The sequence below is a fragment of the Grammomys surdaster genome, unplaced genomic scaffold (genome assembly GCF_004785775.1).
Source record: "Grammomys surdaster isolate TR1022 unplaced genomic scaffold, NIH_TR_1.0 126531, whole genome shotgun sequence".
NCBI lineage: Eukaryota > Metazoa > Chordata > Mammalia > Rodentia > Muridae > Grammomys > Grammomys surdaster.
In genome coordinates, this window is record NW_021621323.1 from 18,199,191 (window position 1) to 18,219,543 (window position 20,353).

The 20,353-nt window shown below is 44.7% G+C and overlaps 1 protein-coding gene across 1 annotated transcript in view; it reads right to left on the reverse strand.

Annotated features, from left to right (window-relative positions):
- Abca4 (ATP binding cassette subfamily A member 4) overlaps positions 1-20,353 on the reverse strand; it is a 139,060-nt gene that overhangs the window by 29,152 nt on the left and 89,555 nt on the right. The window contains exons 25-36 of the mRNA XM_028760380.1: positions 19,592-19,797; positions 19,187-19,235; positions 16,988-17,250; positions 15,504-15,628; positions 14,944-15,042; positions 13,999-14,185; positions 10,819-10,913; positions 9,150-9,182; positions 4,565-4,670; positions 4,347-4,421; positions 3,938-4,107; positions 2,702-2,879 (exon numbers count right to left, since the gene is read on the reverse strand). Coding sequence (XP_028616213.1) covers positions 2,702-2,879; positions 3,938-4,107; positions 4,347-4,421; positions 4,565-4,670; positions 9,150-9,182; positions 10,819-10,913; positions 13,999-14,185; positions 14,944-15,042; positions 15,504-15,628; positions 16,988-17,250; positions 19,187-19,235; positions 19,592-19,797 — 1,586 coding nt within the window. The remainder of the gene's footprint in view (positions 1-2,701; positions 2,880-3,937; positions 4,108-4,346; positions 4,422-4,564; positions 4,671-9,149; positions 9,183-10,818; positions 10,914-13,998; positions 14,186-14,943; positions 15,043-15,503; positions 15,629-16,987; positions 17,251-19,186; positions 19,236-19,591; positions 19,798-20,353) is intronic.

Below are 20,353 nucleotides of genomic sequence, written 5' to 3' on the forward strand. Positions count from 1 at the left end.
AAAGAAAGAAAGAAAGAAAGAAAGAAAGAAAGAAAGAAACTTTCTGCTAACTCACAAGGCTTCAAGCCGTACTTGCCACTTCTGTGGGCCTACACTGTTTCAACAGAAGACATATAAAAGACAGGAACTCACAGGGACACAGGTGTGTTGAATGTATGATACAGTTGATTGCTTAACTTCACTCCCGGGGCATGCAGTGTCTTCTTGCCACTGAGTAACGAGAGTAATGAGCACCTTCATTCTAGACCACAGAGCTCGGATGTCACACTGACCCTATCACAGCCAGCTATAAATCTCCAGAGTGGCTGAAACCCTGCCAATGCTGTAGCCAACACCTTCTGATCCTTGGAAAAAATAGCCTGCTGACTACTCTGCCAGTGCTACCTCTATCAAGATGTCCACTCACTGCTTATAGCCATGTCTTCTTACAGGCTCCTGGACCTCTCTGTGTATCTGTAGATATACACATAGGCTAGTCCCAAGTGTAAGTTATATACCTCATCTTTAAAATGGTAAAAACAGGGCTGAAAATACAGCTCAATAATAAGGAACACTTGCTGTTCTTGCAAAGGATCCATGTTGGGTCCCCAGTATCTATGTAGCAGTTAACAGTGGACTGTAACTCCAGTTTCAGGGGATCTGATGCTCTCTTTTGGGTAGCAAAAATGTACCAAGCATGCATGTGGTGCATGCATACACATAGACAAACACACATAAAATAAAATACATTTAGAAATAGTAAAGTCGTCAACACTTTTAACAGTTAGCTTTTTAAGGTAGGAGAGCCCAACTCTTCTTTCCTGTTAGAACCACAGTCCAAAGAGAAGCTTATGGCTCTTGAGACACCCATGCGGCAGGGGGTGTTCTTTTATGCAGGCAGAAGAAAAGGGAAATAATTCAGCTACTGGTGAAGTTTTCTGGTTTTGAATTATTACGTGATGGCTACATAATAAGTTAAGCGAGGTCAAAGGAATCATGTCATCAGGAATCCTTAGAGTCATTAGCAAAGCCCACAGGGAGAGGGCCACAGGGAGAGGGCCACTGGTGCTGGTCTGCATGAGCAGACATGTTTTGATCATTATGTGGTTTTTGTAATGTTGAGATAAAACAAAGATCCCATGGCCCTGGTACAGTGATGCATGCCTTCCACCCGAGAGCTTGGGTGGCAGAGGCAGGTGGATCTCTGTGACTTTGCAAGCTGGTCTACCTATTGAGTTCCAAGCTAGCATAAGTGAGATCCTTGTTTCAAAAATTAAGACAAGGGGCTGGATAGATGGTTCAGCAGTTGAGAGCACTGATTGCTCTTCCAAAGGTCCTGAGTTCAATTCCCAGCAACCACATGGTGGTTCACAACTATCTGTAATGGGATATGATGCCCTCTTCTGGTGTGCCTGAAGACAGCTATAGTGTGCTCACATAAAAAATATTATATAGGCCAGGCAGTGGTGGCACATGCCTTTAATCCCAGCACTTGGGAAGCAGAGGCAGGCCTCTGATTTCTGAGTTTGAGGCCAGCCTGGTCTACAGAGTAAGTTCCAGGACAGCCAGGACTACACAGAGAAACCCTGTCTTGAAAACAAACAAACAAACAAACAAACAAACAAATTATATATATGTGTGTGTGTGTGTGTGTGTGTGTGTGTGTGTGTGTGTATATATATAATTTTAAAATAAGACAAAACAAAAAGACTCAAAGATCATGTTGTTCAATACAACAATAAAAGAAGGGTTGGTGTCACAATGACCCTGTCACATGATAACTAGACTCTTAACAGTTCCATTTGACCCTGTGGTCTGTAATAACGCATATAGCACTTTAATCTCTCTCTGACCCCACCAACCTTGATTGTTGTCTGCTGTTGATCTGATGATTTCTTTTTCTTAATTTTCCCTAAGATGGTAGCTGATCTAATACAATGAAGGTTTAAACAATTATTGTGTGAGTCTATGTGTGTGATATGTATGTATGGGTACACACACCACAGATGCATATGTGTGCGGAGGCAGAGAACACTTTTTTGGGGGCACTTCTCTGACTCCGCCTTTACATGGGTTGAACTCAGGTCATAAGGCTTGCCTTGCAAAGCACCTTGACCTGCTGAGCCATCTCACCCCAGAAAGACTGTTACTTTGTTACTGTAACAAAGTAACCAGAAAGACCTGGTTACTTTGAAGAAGTAAAATAAGGTTTCACAACAGTGTTCCCAGATTCAGCAAATTAAAATATTGACTACCCAATTAAATTTAATTTTTGATAAGCAACCAATAACTTTTAGTATAAATATGCTTACCATGTAATAGCTGAAGTGAGATATACTCAATATTTACACAATGTGTTGTTCGTTGTTTATCCTGAGATTCAGAGCTGGTGGTTAGCCTATATTTATCTGGTGATCCTATCACAAGGGAGTTCTACCTTCCCTTTTGGGGGTGGGGGTGGGGAGGTTAAGACAGGGCCTAAGAAGGGAATGTTAGATATTTGGTATTACCTGCTCAGACCCATGCAACTAGCAGAAAGATCTACTCAGTGGCTGTTACTGTGTTTAGTGGTCTTCTTAATGGTTGGTTCCCAATTGGTTTGTTAAGATATCAAGAGATAGCAGTCACCAGACCACTGTCCCAGCAGCCCTAGCAATGTGAAATCTCTCCCTGCCCAGTCCCACCCTGGGCCTTTGGAGGTTAGGGAAGGCCTGGCACTTACAATATCCCAGAGGAAGTTGGTCAGCCAGTAGGTAGTGGGGCTCACACCACTGATAAACTGCAAATGTTTAGCTTTTGTCACTCTCTCCTGGATCAAGTATAGGACAAAGCTGGCCGGAACAAAGGACATGGCGAAAATCACACATATGGCAACCACGGCATCCACTGAAGTAGTCAGTCTGCAGCAGGACCAGAGACAGGGAGGGTCAGAAGCCCAGAGAAGGTATGCATCAGGCTCTGGGTAGTACTTACCCAGCACCACATTGTGCCCTTAAACCCGAGTCCCTAGCCTAAGGCTTATCATCCCACAGAACGCCTTTTTCAAGGTTAAGTACTTAGTTTTGTGGCTTGCTTTCTGGATTCATGAGTATATCCTAGTTAATCTCTCTTTTCATTACATTTCTACTTATTATGGTATACATAAACGAACATCCGCAGCAATTCTGAGTTCTTCTACAGACTCTCGAGTTTCCTGTAGGCACAGGCAGCTTTATGTTCTATGAAATCATGTTTGGGCAAATGATCACACGAAACTCAGGGGATATGAGGCTAGTTATATAAGATTGGTCTCTGGAACTACACAGAAGGCATTTGGCTTGGGAGTAGGTAGACACTGAATCCTGCCTGAACTTCAAGAGGTTCCAATAGCTCCCCAGAAGTTTGCTCTTTCAAAAGCCTCTCCTCAGTGGGCTCTCAAATAGAACAAATGGCTTAACACAGCCAAGATCAATGCTCTTCTTGCCTGAAGCTGAGACATACAAACTCAATCTTGAGGAAACCAAACAGCTCCAAATTATGGCTATCTGAGGGAAATTACCAGAATCTAAAATGACGCCAGGGTAATAAAGGAGCCTCAGCGAACCCTCCAGGTCCTGGCATGTTCTTTGTGTACTGGCAGGGAGGCTACTAATGTAATTCAGGAGGAACTTGTTATCAAGGGCCCAGAATAAATGGCCATAAAGTGTAAGTTTACTTTCCAAATAAATGAAGAGGGGAAAAGAACAGCCAAGCAATTTGGTCCAGGAAGCATTTGAAACCGGTACATTCATATGAACCCAGTTAAACATTACTACCCAGCCCTGAAGCTCACGACACGAAGAAGGAGAAGGAGGAGGAGGAAGAGGAGGGGGAGGAAGAAGAGGAAGAGGAGGAGGAGGAGGAGGAAGAAGAAGAGGAGGAGGAGGAGGAAGAGAACTCCCAGAGAGAGAAGATGGGAAAGATGCTGAGAGCAGCTCACACTGTGATCTCCGAGAGCTGCTCCTTGGTCAGGTTCAGAGGCTGGCTGATAACTGTGATCCCGTATTCCTCAGGGTCCCTGTCCTTGGGCAGGCTGGCCCGTAAGATGGCGTTGTGAGCCACATTCAGAAAGCTGACCAAGGCATGCCAGCCCTTGTTGTTAAACCATACCTAGAGGGCAGAGACAGGCTGATTGGATAGGCCTGGCTAAAAGACAGGCATCTGAGAGGGGGTGCTATCAGGCTGTCTAAAGGAAAAGCTACGGCAACAAAATGAACGCTTGTGAGGTGGAGGAAGGACCTGGCAAGCAAGCATTCCGCACTTCAGCAGGAGGAATGGCATTTAATTACACAGGGTGCAAAACAGTCAAACAACGAGCTCACAGGAATTTTTAGCTTCAGGTCAGGTACCTTAATGTTGTCTGTGGTTTCAAGATGTTTGAGGAAATCTAACATTTCTTTGGAGGCCTCTTTGGTGACAGGACCCTTGAACAGCACAACAAACAAGAAATGGTTTGTTTGGGTTTTTTTTTTTCCTTTCTCCTTTCCTCCTTCTGTAGTACTTAAGATAATTTCCATCTCTTAGTATTTAAACAAGTCAAAAATTCATCCCCAAAGTCTTTACATACCCCGGTCACATTCATCATCTGGCCAAGGTCACTTAAAAAGCCAACAAGTGCTTCCCCACTGATGGGAATGGCAGGGAGCTTTCCTCCAATGGAAATTCCTCCATACCTACAAGGCAGTAAGAGCCCCCGTCAATACCATGATGCTCATGCTCAATAAGTGCCATCTCAGCTTCCGTAGGGGATGTGGATGTGGGGGGAATTGCCTGGCTACCAAATAACATTGTTCCACTTTGTTCTCCAAATACTTCTCCTACACTCTAAATTTAGAAGCAAATAAACCCACATTATAGATGCCACATAAGAGAGAAAGCATACATTTGGCTCTCTAAATCTGGCTCATTTTCATTAGCGTGTTGCTCTCTGGTTTCATGCCTTTTTCTGAAAATGACAAGATTCAATCCTTCTCTATGGTGGGCGCATATAACCTCACACATCACATCTTCTCTGACAGGCACCTAGGTGGATTCTTTAGCTTGGCTGATGCAAACAGTGCTGCAGTAAACCTGGATGTGCGGGTATCTGTCCTATGTTAACATAGGTTCCTTTGGAAATATGTCAGGAGTGGTATATATCGAACCTGGTTCTAATCTTAGTTTTTGGAGGAATCTCTGCACTGATTTCCATAGTGGCAGTATGTACATCCTCACAGAGGGTGTATAAGGGTTCCTTTTCCCTCTGTATCCTCAACAGTGTTTGTCTTCTTCATGACAGCCACTGACTGGGGAGAGATGGGATTTCAGCACAGTTTTGACTTCTGGTAGCTAAGGATGTTGAATATCTTTCATGCATTCATTGGCCACTTGTATTTCTTTTAAGAAAGGTCTGTTCATGTATTAGTTTATTTGTTCCTTTGGTATTTAACTTTATGAGTTCTTTATATATTGAGGATATTATACCATTGTTGAATGAATCACTGGTAAAGATTTTCTTCCATGCTGGAAAGGGTATTTCTTCCCTGTGATAGGTTTTTTTTTTTTCCCCTGTAGAGAAGCCTTCAATCTTTTCTTCTTTCTTGGGGGTTAGAACCTCTTTGCCTGTGCTTATATCTTGAAGTCATTTCCCTTTAGTAGTTTTGAAGTTAAGACACATTTCTATATATGTTAATTATTTTTTAACATGAATTAAATTACCATTTTGAATTAAATTTTGTATAGAGTGAGAAAGGAGGAGCTGGTTTCAGCTGTCTGCATGGGAATAAACAGGTCCCCCATCTATTAAAGAGGGTATCTTTTTTCAGTATACTTTTTGGCACCATTGTCAAGAAACAAGTAGCTCTAACTGTGTGGGTTTGTAGGTAAGTTCTCTATTTTACCCCAATGTGTTAATGTGGGTTTTTAAAATTTCTTTTATTTTTCAGGTTATAGTATAATGACACCATTTCCTCTTTCCCTTTCCTCCCTCCAAAGCCTCCCATACTCCCCTCCTTACTCTCAAATTCATGGCCTCTTTTTCCATTAATCATTACATGCATACATATACATGCAAATACACATACGTGAGCCAGTATCTCCATGATCTGAAGTCTGAAGCCAGGTGTGTGATGTCTTTGGCATTGCCCATTTTGTACATGGTTATTTTAGCTATTCAGCATCTTTTTGTGCTTCTGTATGTATTTTGGGTCATTTTTCTATTTCTTTAAAAAATACATTACATTTATTTATTTATCATGGCAGGGACACACATATGTGTGGAGGTAAGGAGACAACAGGCAAGAGTCAGTTCTCTTTTTTAATAATCAGTTCTCTGTTTTACAATCTGGATCCAGGGAATTGAACTCGAGTCATCAGGCTTGGTAGCAAGGGCCTTAACTTTCTGAGCCATCACACCAGCGTTTTCCAATTCCTGAGAAGAATGTCATCTTCAACATGTTGTTGGAGACCATCAGTGTTGACGCCTGCCCCCTAGCACAGCTGTAGCCATTTTGTTCTGTGCCTGCCAGCTACTTCCTATTGTTGCTGTAATATGCCTGTCAGTCATTCACACAAAAGAGTAACTGACTCAGAACATGCTGACCACATACCCTGTTATGTTCTCTATGTTATACGGTTTGTTAATCTTTAAAAAGTCCCCAGCTGCAGCCTTCACTCAGGACCAAGCAAGATGGTGGTCAGCTTGAACTGTTATGTCTAAATTACTAAGGAAACATGAGAACAGACCAACCACCCTACAGTATCCCCCATTCCATCCCTCCCATATCTGCCTATGAGCTCACTGTGGTTTTTGCAGTTTTAGCCTTTACAAGCTGTTCCTGAGAAATGCCCGCCACATAGCTTTCAGCTCTCCAGCCTGAGCTGTTCTCCTGGTCAGTCTTGGGTATACGTTCAATAAACCATCCCTGCCTGCCTGAAATTGGTGTTCCTATGGTTTTCAAGGCGACTCCTGAACCCCAATAACTGGCATGTTGATGAGGTTGGCATTGGCATGCTGGTGGAGATTGGGTTGAATCTGTAGATTGCTTTGAGTAACAGCAGCATTTTTAATGGTATCAATTCTGTTTGCCTAAATTCACATTTTTGAGGCAGTCTTGCTATATATTGCTCAAGCTAGCCTTGTACTCTTGTACTAAAGTGACTCTCTTGTTTTGGCCTCCCAGTTACTGGAACTAGAAATAAAGGCCACTGTATCCAGATTTAAGCTGATGTCTGTTTGTTTGTTTGTTTTTGTTTTTTGGTTTTTGAGACAAGGTTTCTTTGTGTAACAGTCCTGGCTATCCTGGAACTCACTCCATAGACCAGACTGGCCTCAAACCCACAGAGATCCACCTGCCTCTGGCCTCCTGAGTGCTGGGATTAAAGATGTGCACCATGACCACCCATCTTAAACTGGTTTTTAACTCTTTCCCATTTCTATTCCAAGGTGGTGTCTGGACCTTTATCCTGGCATAACTCCATCTTCTTCATAGTTTCCCTTAAAGTCTTGTCTTGTCCTGTCTGTGTCAAACTCTACATGCTTCAGGCTACCTCCAAGTCTCTGCTGCAGCACCTGCTGGCATTTCTTAAAGTACCCTTTCCTTTCATAAACACCTAGCTAATTCCTGCTCATTTTCCCTGAGTTAGCCCTTTTTAATGTCTTCCTTGACTTTACTGAGGGTCCAACTTGTGATTTCTCTTTTGTGTCTCCTCTGCCCTTTGCAGATGGCACACTATCCAAGACCACTATTCCTTTCTCTCTCTGTTACTTAATCCTATGCCTGGCTTAGACAGTCCAACTATCTTCTGCCTTGACTCTTGTCTATCTGTCTGTCTGTGTTTCTTTTTTTCTTTTTTTGAGGGGGCATTGAGGCAGGGTTTCTCTGTGTAGCCCTGGGTCCTGGAATTCATTCTGTAGAGCAGGCTGGCCTTGAACTCGCAGAAATCTGCTTGCCTCTGTCTCCCAGGTACTGGGACTAAAGGTATGTACCACCACTGCCTGAAAACTCTAGTCTTTCTTAACTTGGGTCTCCACCTTTGGGACTACCCTCTTATGGCTTTCATAAAGACAAAAACATCAGCCTGGGGGCGTCAATAATTGGCCTATAACTCTCTGACACAGAAGGAGATCCAAGTCCTTTAACAGACAAAATTAAGTCCCACCCAATCTAAGACTAAGTCCTATACTAACACCAAGCTCTGCCCATTCTAAGACTAAGTCCCGCCCACTCTAAAACTAAGTTCCGCCTACTCTAAGACTAGTAACTGATAAAGCAAGACATAAGTCGTCATTTCTCAGGGTCTTGAACTGTTCTTTTGTCTCCATTTTCCGATTCAGCATCTCCCAACCCCCAGGTTCCTGTAGGGAACATTTCTAAAAACAGGAGTTTACTGCTGTGGTCTTGAAGCTATCTAGAAAAAACAGCCACTACTGTCCTTGCCCCACCCTTGTTTCTTGAATTCTCTGGAACGCCACTGGCACTTTGATGGGTCACACTGACTCTCTAGATTGCTTTGCAAGGGCAGAAACCAGATGAAGAAGACCTCCTTCTAAAGGCCAGCTCTTGAGGGAGGCTGGGAGAGAATTCATTTCTAGAGCACATCTGGAAGATTATCTGAATCTCTGAAACCACTCATGCCTCCAGAATGCTTGAAGAACAGGGTAGATTCTAGAGCTGGGTCAGATCCTTTAAAACTTAATTTCTCATTTAAAAAAAAAAAAAAAGGGTGTTTTGTTTTGGCCAGGCACGGTAGTGCATGCTTTTAATCCCAGCACTTGGGAGGTAGAGGCAGGCATATCTCTGTGAGTTCAAGACCAGCTTGGTCTATATAGTGAGTTCCAGGATCATAATTTCTGGTGTTTGTCTCCTGGGATAGGCAGGACCTCCCATAACACAGCATTTTGAAATCTTTCCAGGTTGGCACTGTAAAACTGACTCTGAGGAAAGAGTGCCACCTACTGAACTGAATTCCCCAGGTCCCCCCAAAAGGCTGATTCCCCCCCCCCCCGCCTTAGTCAGGGCTGCCCTAACATGTTTAACTTTAAAAAAAAATAATGAAATTGCTGTGTAATTCATGAAATCATACTATCTCCACCCCCAGAGTCAACTAGTTTAAAGATCCAGCAGTCACAACAAAAAATTAACTATTTCAATACCCCCAAAATAGTTTCTTACCTCTGTTCATTGACCCAGAATTTGCTCTTTAAGCTGAAAGCCAAAATGAAATCATGTAGTAACTACCATCAGAATAGCATCAGCATTACATTTTCTTTCTAGTCACTGGGATATCTTAGTCCTAGGGATGTTTCTGCATTTCCTGACATCTAAGAAATGAAGTGTGGAAGCCGGCGTGCCTGAAGACCCAAGTGAATCCCTACACAGACAAAGGACTGTCATGTTCCAGCCCTGGCTCTCCCAGGTGCCATTTGCATGCTGGACTTTCTGACTTGTCCTTTAGTCAGGCCTCATGCTGGACCAGTGAACCCAGTGTGGACCTAGAAAACATGGCCAATGATCATACCAGTATGGAGTAAAGGCTGAAGGCCTCCCTCTTTTCTAATGGACAAGAAATTCTAATGATCACTTGTACGCCTGGGAGGAGTTCTAACTTACTCCTTTGCATGCAGTCAAGAGCCTGACCTTTGGGTATTTGGAGGTAAGACGATGTGGTAAGGACACTCTGGTCCCTAGAGTTCAAGCTGGCCCTGGACTGCCACAGTCCAGCTAAGTAAAGTATCGGAATTTCCATAATGCAAATTTGCTACTGAGCCGGGTTTGGAGTAGTTGTTTATTGAGTTAATGAGTAAACTTGCCTTCGGCTTTGGTTTTTGGATGCTCTTTTTGCATACTGCCAGTTTGGCCCCACCCTCCTGGCAGCTGCTCATACCATCTGCTACGCTCTCCAGTCCTTAGGTCCATCTACCACTTATCCAGACTCTGGTATGGAAGGCAGCTGTAAGTACTATTAACATTAGACAACATGCTTCATTTGAGAGCCCCAGACCCCCGTGGAGACTAGATCACACTTCCTTAAGGATCTTTCTGGTGGGATGCTTTTGCTAGCCTGCCTGCCGTTCATGACAGGGTCTGCTGATGGCCTTCCAGTCCAGGCTGGGATTGATAAGAACAGCTGCAGAGCTGAGAGTTCTAGATAGCAAAGTGTCTGTGGATATGTTCAAGGGTGGTGGTGACAGGTGATAATGAGGGTGACAACTGCTGTCCCTAGCTAGTGCCTGACCTGGCAGGGACCCATGCGCTGGCCCTTGTCTTTCCTCTCCCAATCTCCCTTGGCTTCTCTTTCTTTCTTCCTCCACTTTTTTTAAAGTTTTTTTTTTTTTAATGTGCATTGGTGTTTTGCTGCTTGTATGTCTGTGTGAGGGGGGCCAGATCCTCTGGAACTGGAGTTACAAACAGTTGTGAGCAACCACATGGGTGCTGGGAATTGAACCCTGGTCCTCTGGAAGGCAGCCACTGCTCTTAATGCTGAGCCGTCTCTCCAGCCCTCTTCCTTCATGTTTAGTCCTTAACTCCCCTCCTCTTCTCCCCACCCTCTTACAAACTTTATCTTTCTTAACTCCTTAAGATATAAGACTTCCTTATTGAGTACATTTTTTTGTGTGTGACTCTTGCAATAGTGCCTGGGATAAACGCTGGCTACTTATCTTAAACAGAGAAAGAAACAAAGCAATTAGCCTTGAGTTGCCCCTTACACACCTCAGTTATTTTTCTGCTGTGAGACACAGTCAGCAGCCACCTTACAGTCAACAGTAGGAAACTGACTTTCTGGCATGGTTGATGTTGTCACTAGGCAGCCAAGATTACAAGTGTGATGGGGGTCACCTACCTGCTTCTTATGAGAGCAGGGTACGTTTTTACCAAGTAGTCGGAGATATTCCTGTTCGTGAGGTCTTGTAGGACTTCAGTGCTGCGCTGTGTTCTCTGGGGCAAAAAGACACGGTCAAGATCTGGGGATGGAGAACTCAAGAGTTTGTGAAGCTGCTGTTCTCCAAAAATCTTTATGGACTCAGATGTGAGGAACACTAAAGGCAGCCCTAACAGCTTTCCAGTTCCTGCATCAGTGGCATGGGGGTCACCTTTGATCCCCACCCCCCTCTTTTTCTCAGTCCATCCATCACCAGACAGCTCAAATGCAAAATGAATCTCCAACACATTTGTCTCTTCCATTCTGATCCCAATCTTAGCCACCAACCACCTAGACTGTGCTTAGATCTTTCCAGAACCTTCCATACTGCTTCCACGACTCTGCCCTTGAACCTCCACATTCTGCTCTGCACCCACTCTCAGACTGAGTTTTAGAAATCATCCATCTGTCATCTTGTGCACCTGTCCAGCGCTCATTGCTCTTAAAACATCACTTTGCCTGAATTGACTCGCTGCCCTGACACTGTCCCACGTATGAAATCATCTCTGTGAAGGCAAAGGCCTTCTCTGACCTGTCGGCTTTTATACTCCCAGTACCCAGCGTGCAGCTATCAAACAATATATCTGTAATGCAAATGAAACTATTTGAATAACACTTTATATTTTACAAAACCTAGGAGTGAGTGGAAGGTAATCAATCAGGAGATTCGAGGGGAATTCAAAAGTGCTAGATTTTGGCCACCAGGTGGCAATGTCACACAGTGTTGAGATTCTTGGATTAGCCGATGGCATAGGTTCAGGACCTTGGGCAAAAGCATCCACTCTGTCTAGATTGCCACACAGAAGTGGCTGACAGGATTCTAGGTGGAAATAAACCACCATCAAAATGGAGTTATTCGTCCTGTTTACTAGAGCCCTCCCCTTCCCCATGTGAGATCCCCTTTAGCTCACGTTCTTCATCGTTCTCCTTCTCTGCTAGGTGAAGGAGCAGCCCCTGAGTGGCTACAGTGTGCAGGGGACTGTGGTAGGTGCTCTGCCTGTGTGATCCCACCCCTGCTACTTTCACAAAAGAGAACTTTATCGAGAAAGGGAGGCTAAGAAAAGAGCGCCAACTTGCGTGTGACTGGGCTAAGATCAGATCCTGCATCTGACCAGACAGCTGTCCATTACCTGTTCCTCAAACTGGCCACAGTACCTAACGAAGCAACCGTGGTAGCAGGCTGCAACAACTGCAGATGCCTGAGAGAGTTTGTGAGGAACTGTTTTCTAAAACATCTGTCAAACACAACATTCCTGCTTTATCTCTGTGTAGAGTAGAAGACAGGGGTGGGGCGCATCCATATCAAGACCCTGTTGAAGGAATGTTGGAGCAGGAAGGGACGCTCCAGAGCATGGCATCTGCAGCCCTGACTCTCTGGGGTCACTACCTCTCCCACTTTCCCTTCGCCACCTCTGAGCTAGTGCTCTCCTTCCGCTCTTCTTCCTGGCTAAATGGGAAGGGTGAGTGGATGCAATCACATGTATATCTATGTGTACATATGTGTATACGTATGTGCATGCACTTTTGTATACGGGAGGGGGTCTATAATGATGTGACATTCAGTTGTGCTCAGGATATGTGACTGCTGATGAGGAAGGCGGGGGTGAAGTAATTGCAGACTTGCTCTGCCTCTTCTAGGACTTCGAGCATCTCCCTAAGGACCATGGGCCAATGGTGCTCTGAAGGTAAGTTTCTAAGTGAGACAGGCAGCTGTGAGGCTAGCGTTCATTTAGGAAATGAATTCCTGTGTATCGAGGTCTGATGTTTTCTTTTCCCAGCCCAGATCCTAGGGAGTCAGGGATACCTGCAATGTGACAGTGTAGATGTCACCCAAAGGGACGATCTATTGCCTGAGCAATATAAAGAGCAAGATTGACACAGGACCTCGAGAGCCAGCAGCTGTGATACATGCTACAGTGAATTTAGTTGTCTCATTATGTATTCTTCCTGATCCTATTGCTGTGGGTTTCCCCACGGGCACAGACTGTGGGGAATTAGGGAATTAAGGTGACAGCCGCCTCCCTGCCACCACCACCCCCATCTTATTGATGCTGGGTGCTGTCCGTGACAGCTAAGTGGAAGGGCTAAGCAGTCGCTCTGGAAGTCTTCCTTGCACACACTTGAACCATCTTTTTCTTAATCCCATCTGCTCTGCTGCCCAACAAGATCGTTTTCAATACTCTGCCTGGAGAGTTGGAGGCCTGTGCGGCTCAGAGGGACAAAAGAACTTCATAGCCATCCATGTTAACTTTTACAGGGCCAAGAGGCAACCTGGATCCTCTTTTAGCCACGGTTAGGTTAGGGTTGCCATCGTCTGAGCTGCCCCTAATCCTAAATAGTTGATTACCCACATTACTTCTTTGAATCCTCATGATAATGTTATAAATTAAGTGTTGCTTTTCTTAACATCAAGAGAGAAAATGAAGAAGGCTCTGAGGCTAAGAAATAAACCATACCTCCCTAACCCCCATGTCTGAACCCTTCTCCTATAACACACGGACTCTCTGGGAATCATCCATGCATGGAGAAACAAGGAGAGACACCACCCAAGGCAGGTTCTGTGCAAGTCACCTGGGAGGCTGTTACCAAACAGAGAAAAAGCAAGGCTCTCCTGCCCTAGAAGGTACTCTCCAAAACCTCCATGGGGATTTGTGTAGAGCACAGAGCTCTAGACAAAGCACCGTTCAGGTACAATCAATGGCATTCTTGCAAAAGATAAGTTGCTAGCTATGTGTGTTCTTGTGTGTTAAATACATAGTGCATAGGCACTTAGCTTATTTCCCGCCAGGCCAGAGCCCCGCAGATCTCCACAGATAGCGTCTGGTACACAGACAGACATACCTGCTTCCCTTCTTGTGATGAAGATCAAACCCAGGGCTTTATCATACTAGACAGTCCACCACCAAGCTCCACCAAAGGCCTCCATAGTAAGCTTAATTAAAGCTGTTAATCAATACGTAAACACTTTGACATTTGAATATACATCACAACATTATGTAAAACGGAGAAAAAAAAATAAATCTGAATGATCAACCACAGGAAATAGTTTGAAATCAATCAAAACACAGAAATAGTCTGCAGTTGTTATAATGATGCAGGTACCTGTGGGGGTGGCAGCCCCCCAGCACCCTCGGGGCACTCGGGCAGCATGGTGAGCTTCTCTCTGGTGCTGCACTTGCAGGAGGGAGAAGGGTGGGCTGCAGTCCATTTCTGCTTCTGGAACAGGTGGGTAATGTTTGGGGACACGGAAGGTGTCTTCCAGGAGGTTGCATTGCCACAGGGGTACTCCCTCATGGAAAATGAGAAAATATTTGACAGTCAATCTCTTAATCCCCTCCCCACTGGGAAAAAGGAATAGTTGATGGCTATCTCTTTCTCTGCCTTTCTCTTCCTTGCAGTGAGGAATTTCCCTCCTGGGGATTAGAATCTGCTTAAGGGCTATCAGAACTGGGGTCGTGCTGACAAAGCATGGGCTAGGGACTAATTGTGGACTTTTTTTTTTTTTTCTTGATTCTTGCTCTTGCTGTTGAGAGATGGAAAAAAAATAACAGGGGAACTCTGAAATGTGTCCATGTTGCTCTTTAGCAGTAGCTTTGGGGACGATTGAATGAGAGAAGGTGCTACACTATACCGAGCTATACTATACTATAAATTCCTGGTGGGTTTAAACCATCTTCCACAACTCTCTTTTCCAGAGTTACAATAATGACTGAGAGCTGGCCATAGAAATGATTCCTGCCATTCAAGATCCAATTATATAATACTACACCCTTCATCTTCTTCCATCCCTGTTAAGAGTTTTGTTTGTTTGTTTGTTTGTTTTTTGTTTTTCCAAATAAGTTTGGGCAAATAATGTCAAACAATAGGACATTTCTACACTAAGACACAAAGCTGTCAAAGATGGAGGCTTCCTAGCATGAGAGGAGAAGCTGGGTAAGAGCTGATCAGACACATGGATATGACCCAGGATTGAGGGGTCTTTCCCAACACTTCCTGGCTGGCTTTGGGGTCTCTCAGGGGAGCTGTTGGTGTTAGCTAGGGACTTACGGAAGCCACTCTTCCTTTAGACAACGGTTGCCAAAACCTGGCCTGTTCAGAAGGACATCTGCCAGTACTTCAAGGTGTTCATTGTTGGGTTCGTCCATGCTAAAAACAGAAAGAGGCTCACCTGGTAGTCAGACTGGGACAGAATGGACAAAGCACACTAACATGTATATAAGCATTTGCTGAATGTCTATTCCATGCTAGGCATGTTTGTGAGGCACCGGACACTGACTTAGAATGGGTGTGGGGCTCCTGGAAGTGGGGTAGCCTACATATGCCCCTAGAAGTCTAATGGCAGATCATCTATGCCTCAAAAAGATGGAGCTTCACCCCCTCCCCAGGCTTCACATCTGCCTTCCTTACCCACCTGCCTTCCACTGGGTACCACATTGCTAAGCAGTGGCTGCTACATTAGTTTCTCTGTTATGAACACCACCAAAACTCTTTCTACCTTAGAGAAGATTCCAGGAGAGTAGGGAGGTCAGGACCCTTCTAACAGGCATAGAGTCCAGGAATATCCCATGTCATGGGATAATGATGATTCCTGGGGTGAATCTACATACCTAAAGAAGGTATACTGATGCCCATACATCCAGGGGTGAAGGGTCAAAGCTGGAAATTCACCAAATGGAGGCACAATGATGGAAAGCATCAGAGCCAAGAACACAAAAGTGGCAGGGAGAACAATCTGTAGGAGAATAGCCATGGAGTCACAGACTGACATATGAGAGATGATACACACACGCAAGAAGGCATCCGATGCACATATATGCACACATACCCATGCACACATGCGGCACAAACATTCCTTTAAGCATTTATCCTCCACTTCAAATTCAGACACCAGTAGTAAAGGATAGGCTTCTGGGGGAATATCACAGGCAAATGTAAAAGGTAATACATGTAGAAGGAAGAAGAGTATTCATTCCTGCATCCATAGAGGAGTCTGAATACGTGCCGTGCTCAGCCAGCACCTAACAGGAAGCTTAAAGAATGACTCACATTACCTGCTTCTCTCTGACCCAAAGTTCCTTTTTTGAGTGAAAACCATAGAGAGAGGTCTAGGAACATAGCTGAGCTGGTGTAGAGTGTTTGCATAGAATGCATGAAGTCCTGAATTCAATCTATAGCACCACAAAAAAATTGAGCTTAAAGGCACAAGCCTTTAATCCCAACACTCAGGAGGTAGGGGCAGGAGGATCGGAAGCTCAACGTCATGCTTAGCTACATACATACCAAGTCTGAGGCCAGCCTGGGGTACATTTTTAGCTACATACCAAGTCTGAGGCTAACCTGGGGTACATTCTTAGCTACATACCAAGTCTGAGGCCAGCCTGGAGTATATTCCTAGCTACATACCAAGTCTGAGGCCAGCCTGGAGTACATTCTTAGCTACATACCAAGTCTGAGGCCAGCCTGGGGTACATTCTTAGCTACATACCAAGTTTGAGGCCAGCCTGGAGTACATTCTTAGCTACATACCAAGTCTGAGGTCAGCCTGGGGTACATGAGACCCTGTCTTAAAAGAATACAATGGCTGGGCAGTGGTGGCGCACGCCTTTAATTCCAGCACTTGGGAGGCAGAGGCAGGCAGATTTCTGAGTTTGAAGTCAGCTTGGTCTACAGAGTGAGTTCCAGGACAGCCAGGGCTACACAGAGAAACCCTGTCTTGAAAAACAAACAAAACAAAACAAGAAAAGTACAGTGGTCTTCATCTTTATGTCATAAGAAAAATGAATGAAACATATAATTTTACTTTTCATGATGAAAATAGAAACAATAGTAAAAATGTGAAACTATCCTATTTTTGACTCTAAGGGAGGCCCTATCCTTATAAAGAAGATATGCAAATCCCAGAATTAAAATAAAGGTTTGGCAAGGAAGAAGTATAGCTGATAGAAGCTCAAGGAAGTGTCCTGGGAAATGTCTGACCTCCCCACCCTCCACCCCATGAATATTCCTGAGAAGATGGAAAGTCAGTACCATAGACACTCCACCCACCCAGGGGGAGAACTAAGTCAAGCCCTAGCTGGTCACAGTAGGGTACCTGAGCCACAAAGTCCTTGCGGCTGCGGACAGCGTGGTGGAATCTCTTGACTAGCAGTGCCTGTACATGTTGAAGAATCAGCCGAGGACCTGTGTTGAATGGGATACCGGGGTCCTCCGGCTCTGGGGAAGGTTGGCCCTTAGGAGGATCCACTTGTCCTGGGGAACAGTTATGTGAGGCCTGGACATGCGACTGGAGCTTCTCAGTGGGAGCCGAACAAGGGTGCCGGAGACCAACATGTTCTCTCTTCTGCTGAGTGCCACCTAAGGGATATTGGATCAATAATTAGAAGAAAAAAAAAATAAGAGATGTAGTTATATGCAATTTTTTTCCTTCCCAACATCAGTTACTCTTCATTCAGAGAAACAATGGGACATGGAGGCTAATAACCTTTCTGGTTTTGTTTGGGGCAAGGTCTCATGCTAATCTATCTGTACTTGGCCACTGTACCATGGGACATGGTGAGAATGTGGAATGGAGAATCATAGCTCAGAAAATAAGGGCCATTAATTAGTCTGTGTGGCTTCAAACCCTTCATCCTTCATCCAGCCTCAGCAAGCTCAGGCAGCATTTTCCAGATAGACCAGGTCCCTGTCCTACCTGCCTCATGAGATTATCATGATATCAAGTAACACAGTGACGTCAGGTACTTTGTCAAGTATAAAGACCCATTAAAGCCTGAATTCAGAGGATTTGTGATTGTCGCCATGGGGGTCTTCCCAAGTCTTGATCACAGATCACATGCAAAGACTTTGTGTGCATTATTTATTTAATTCTCTCAGTGGTTCTAAAAGGTAGATATTATTATTATTCTCATTTTACATGTGGGGAAACTGAGGTAAGACGAGGCTAAGTACCTTACCCAAAGTCTTTTAGATATCAAATTACGATGCTCAGGTTTGATGCATGGTTTACTGTACTCTCTGGCTAACCACTGAACACCTACCCTCGACTGTCTCTGAAATGCCCACCTCTATGCCCACACTGACCAGTCTTCAAGGTCTGACTTATTGTTCTGACAGGCTAATTATTAAAAAGGAGCTTGCTGTGCAGGTAAAAAGTTCCTATTTTTTAAACCTATGCAGCTTGTGGTATACTTTAACGTGTTTTCCTTCTTGTCCTGATTAATGTAAATCTTGGGCTTTGGGTGAGTTGAATGAATCCAGCTTCTATCTGCAAAGAACTTGAAAGAGTTCTTTGACCCCCCACAGTAAGCTACTCCTACATTCTGCAGAAGACCCACCTTCCCATTTCTGCAAGGACGACGACCTCAGTAGGCCTACCATATGACCTAAGCTGGAACACGTATGGGCTGGTATATATGGACGTTGGTAATTCTAGGCATGGCTGCGACATGCTTGGTCACTTAGATTCACACTATCTTAGGAGGTGGGAACAGTAGTAGAAATTCCATAGGGAGGAAACACTGCATAGGAAGATATTACAATGTGCCACACTGGAAGAGGGGACTAGCAACACAAGATAGCAACAGAGAACTGTTTGTCTCTGAGTAGGAGAGAGGGTCCAGTGGGCCCATTTTGGCAGAGTGGGTGCATGCCTCTTGTTCTACCAGAAGTGATTTATATAAAGGCGACAGGGTGACCTTTCTTGTAGTTCCATTCCCTCAGCAACACCCATAATGCTTTGTGTGGCCGCAAGGAATCAAGCAAAGGGTCCAGGCTGACACATAGAGAAAAGGCCAGAATTCACAGGAATTTTGGTCTCCACCATTTCGAAGTCTATTGGTTACTAACTGAGAGCTTAAGAGTGGTTTTTATCTTGATCTCAAAGGGGTCAGGAGACTGTAGCTGGCATCTGGCTTATATTAACTGTCAGCATTATCTCTAAGGACTCTCCACTGACCATCACTCAGACAGACAAGTCTGGATCAGAAGCCTGGTGGAGAGGAGGCGAACGGTGGTGACATGACAGAAAAAAGGAGACCAGGGGAGTAGGAGGTGAATTTGGGGGGAGGGAAATCTACCAGTCTGACATGGATAAGAATCCTGATCCATCCAGAATGTTCCTACCTAGCCAAATTCAGTCTCTTACCCATAGGCACCAAGAACACAAAATGCACCACTTGGGGCTCTGGCACTAAGAAAGGTGAATGGCTACTTTGATAGTTTTCCTGTAGATTTTTAAAGAACAAGTCGAGGGAAATAGGGGACAAGCCACTGCGTCCAGCACCATACATACCTACAAACATAGAGCCAGATCCAGAATCCTCTGTGACCTTCAGGAAAATCTGTTGTGACATGAAAAGAGAATTTGGTTCAGACATTTCTGCTTCTAGGAACAGCTAAACACAGTACCATTGTGCTGGGCACTGTCTCACCGAAGGAAGAAATACATTCTAACTATCTGAGAACGCAGTCTTCTGTAAATGGGAAGGAAGGTGGAAGCACATGATGACCACGGTTTCAAAAAACGTGTATGCGTGTGGACCAAGGTAGAAGGAAGCCGTCTGAAGACAGAGAGAATGGCTGCACTGGGTGGAGAATTGTGGCTTTTACTTCTGTAAGGTTTTGCTTTAGTGTTAGGCTTTTGCACGAGCTGCCTCTTCTGGAACTAGCCAGACACCGACTGTAATCTCTGCCTTACCTCTTCCAGAGGAGTGTCAGAAATTCCAAAGCTGCTGAGCCCCAGGTCAGCCAGAGTCTCCTCCAGCTCCCGGAAAAGGCTGGCATACGCTCTCTGCTTGAAATTCTTGTTTGGAAGGAGGAAGATAAGTTCTTGACCGATGCATTCCACCAGCTTTGCCTCTGGAACATGGTGGTACACCAAATCCATGAGCTCCTTCACATCCCCTAGGATAGGAAAAAAAATGAGCGATATCAACTCGATTCAGCCTGTTCTAGAACCTGGAAGATTGTGAGATTTCCTGAGGCTCCTATCCTCTTTTACACTCCATTGGAGAAAGGGGCAGATAGCTACACCACCCCTGCCCCCACCCTGCCTCTCCCTCTCTGCCTCCCCTTCTCTAGGTCTCTGCCTCTGTCTCTCTGTCTCTCTCTATCTCTTGTGTGTGTGTGTGTGTGTGTGTGTGTGTGTGTGTGTGTGTGTGTGTACGTGTGTGTATGTGTGTGTGTATCTGTGTGTGTGAATTTGTGTATGGTATGTGGTGTATATGTGGTGTATGTGGTGTGTGTGTGTGTGTGTGTGTGTGTGTCGTGTGTTTCTGTTGATCTGTTTGTTGAGACAGAGTTTTATCCTAGATTCCATCTTGGCTTGTGACTCAGTTGTTGTGGTACAGGCTGTCCCTCTGGAGTGCTGGGATTAGAGGCGTGAACCATACCCTCGGCTCTCTCAAGCCATTTCGTTTGGACTTGATACTTGGCAAGTCTATTTTTAGCTTTGTTGACT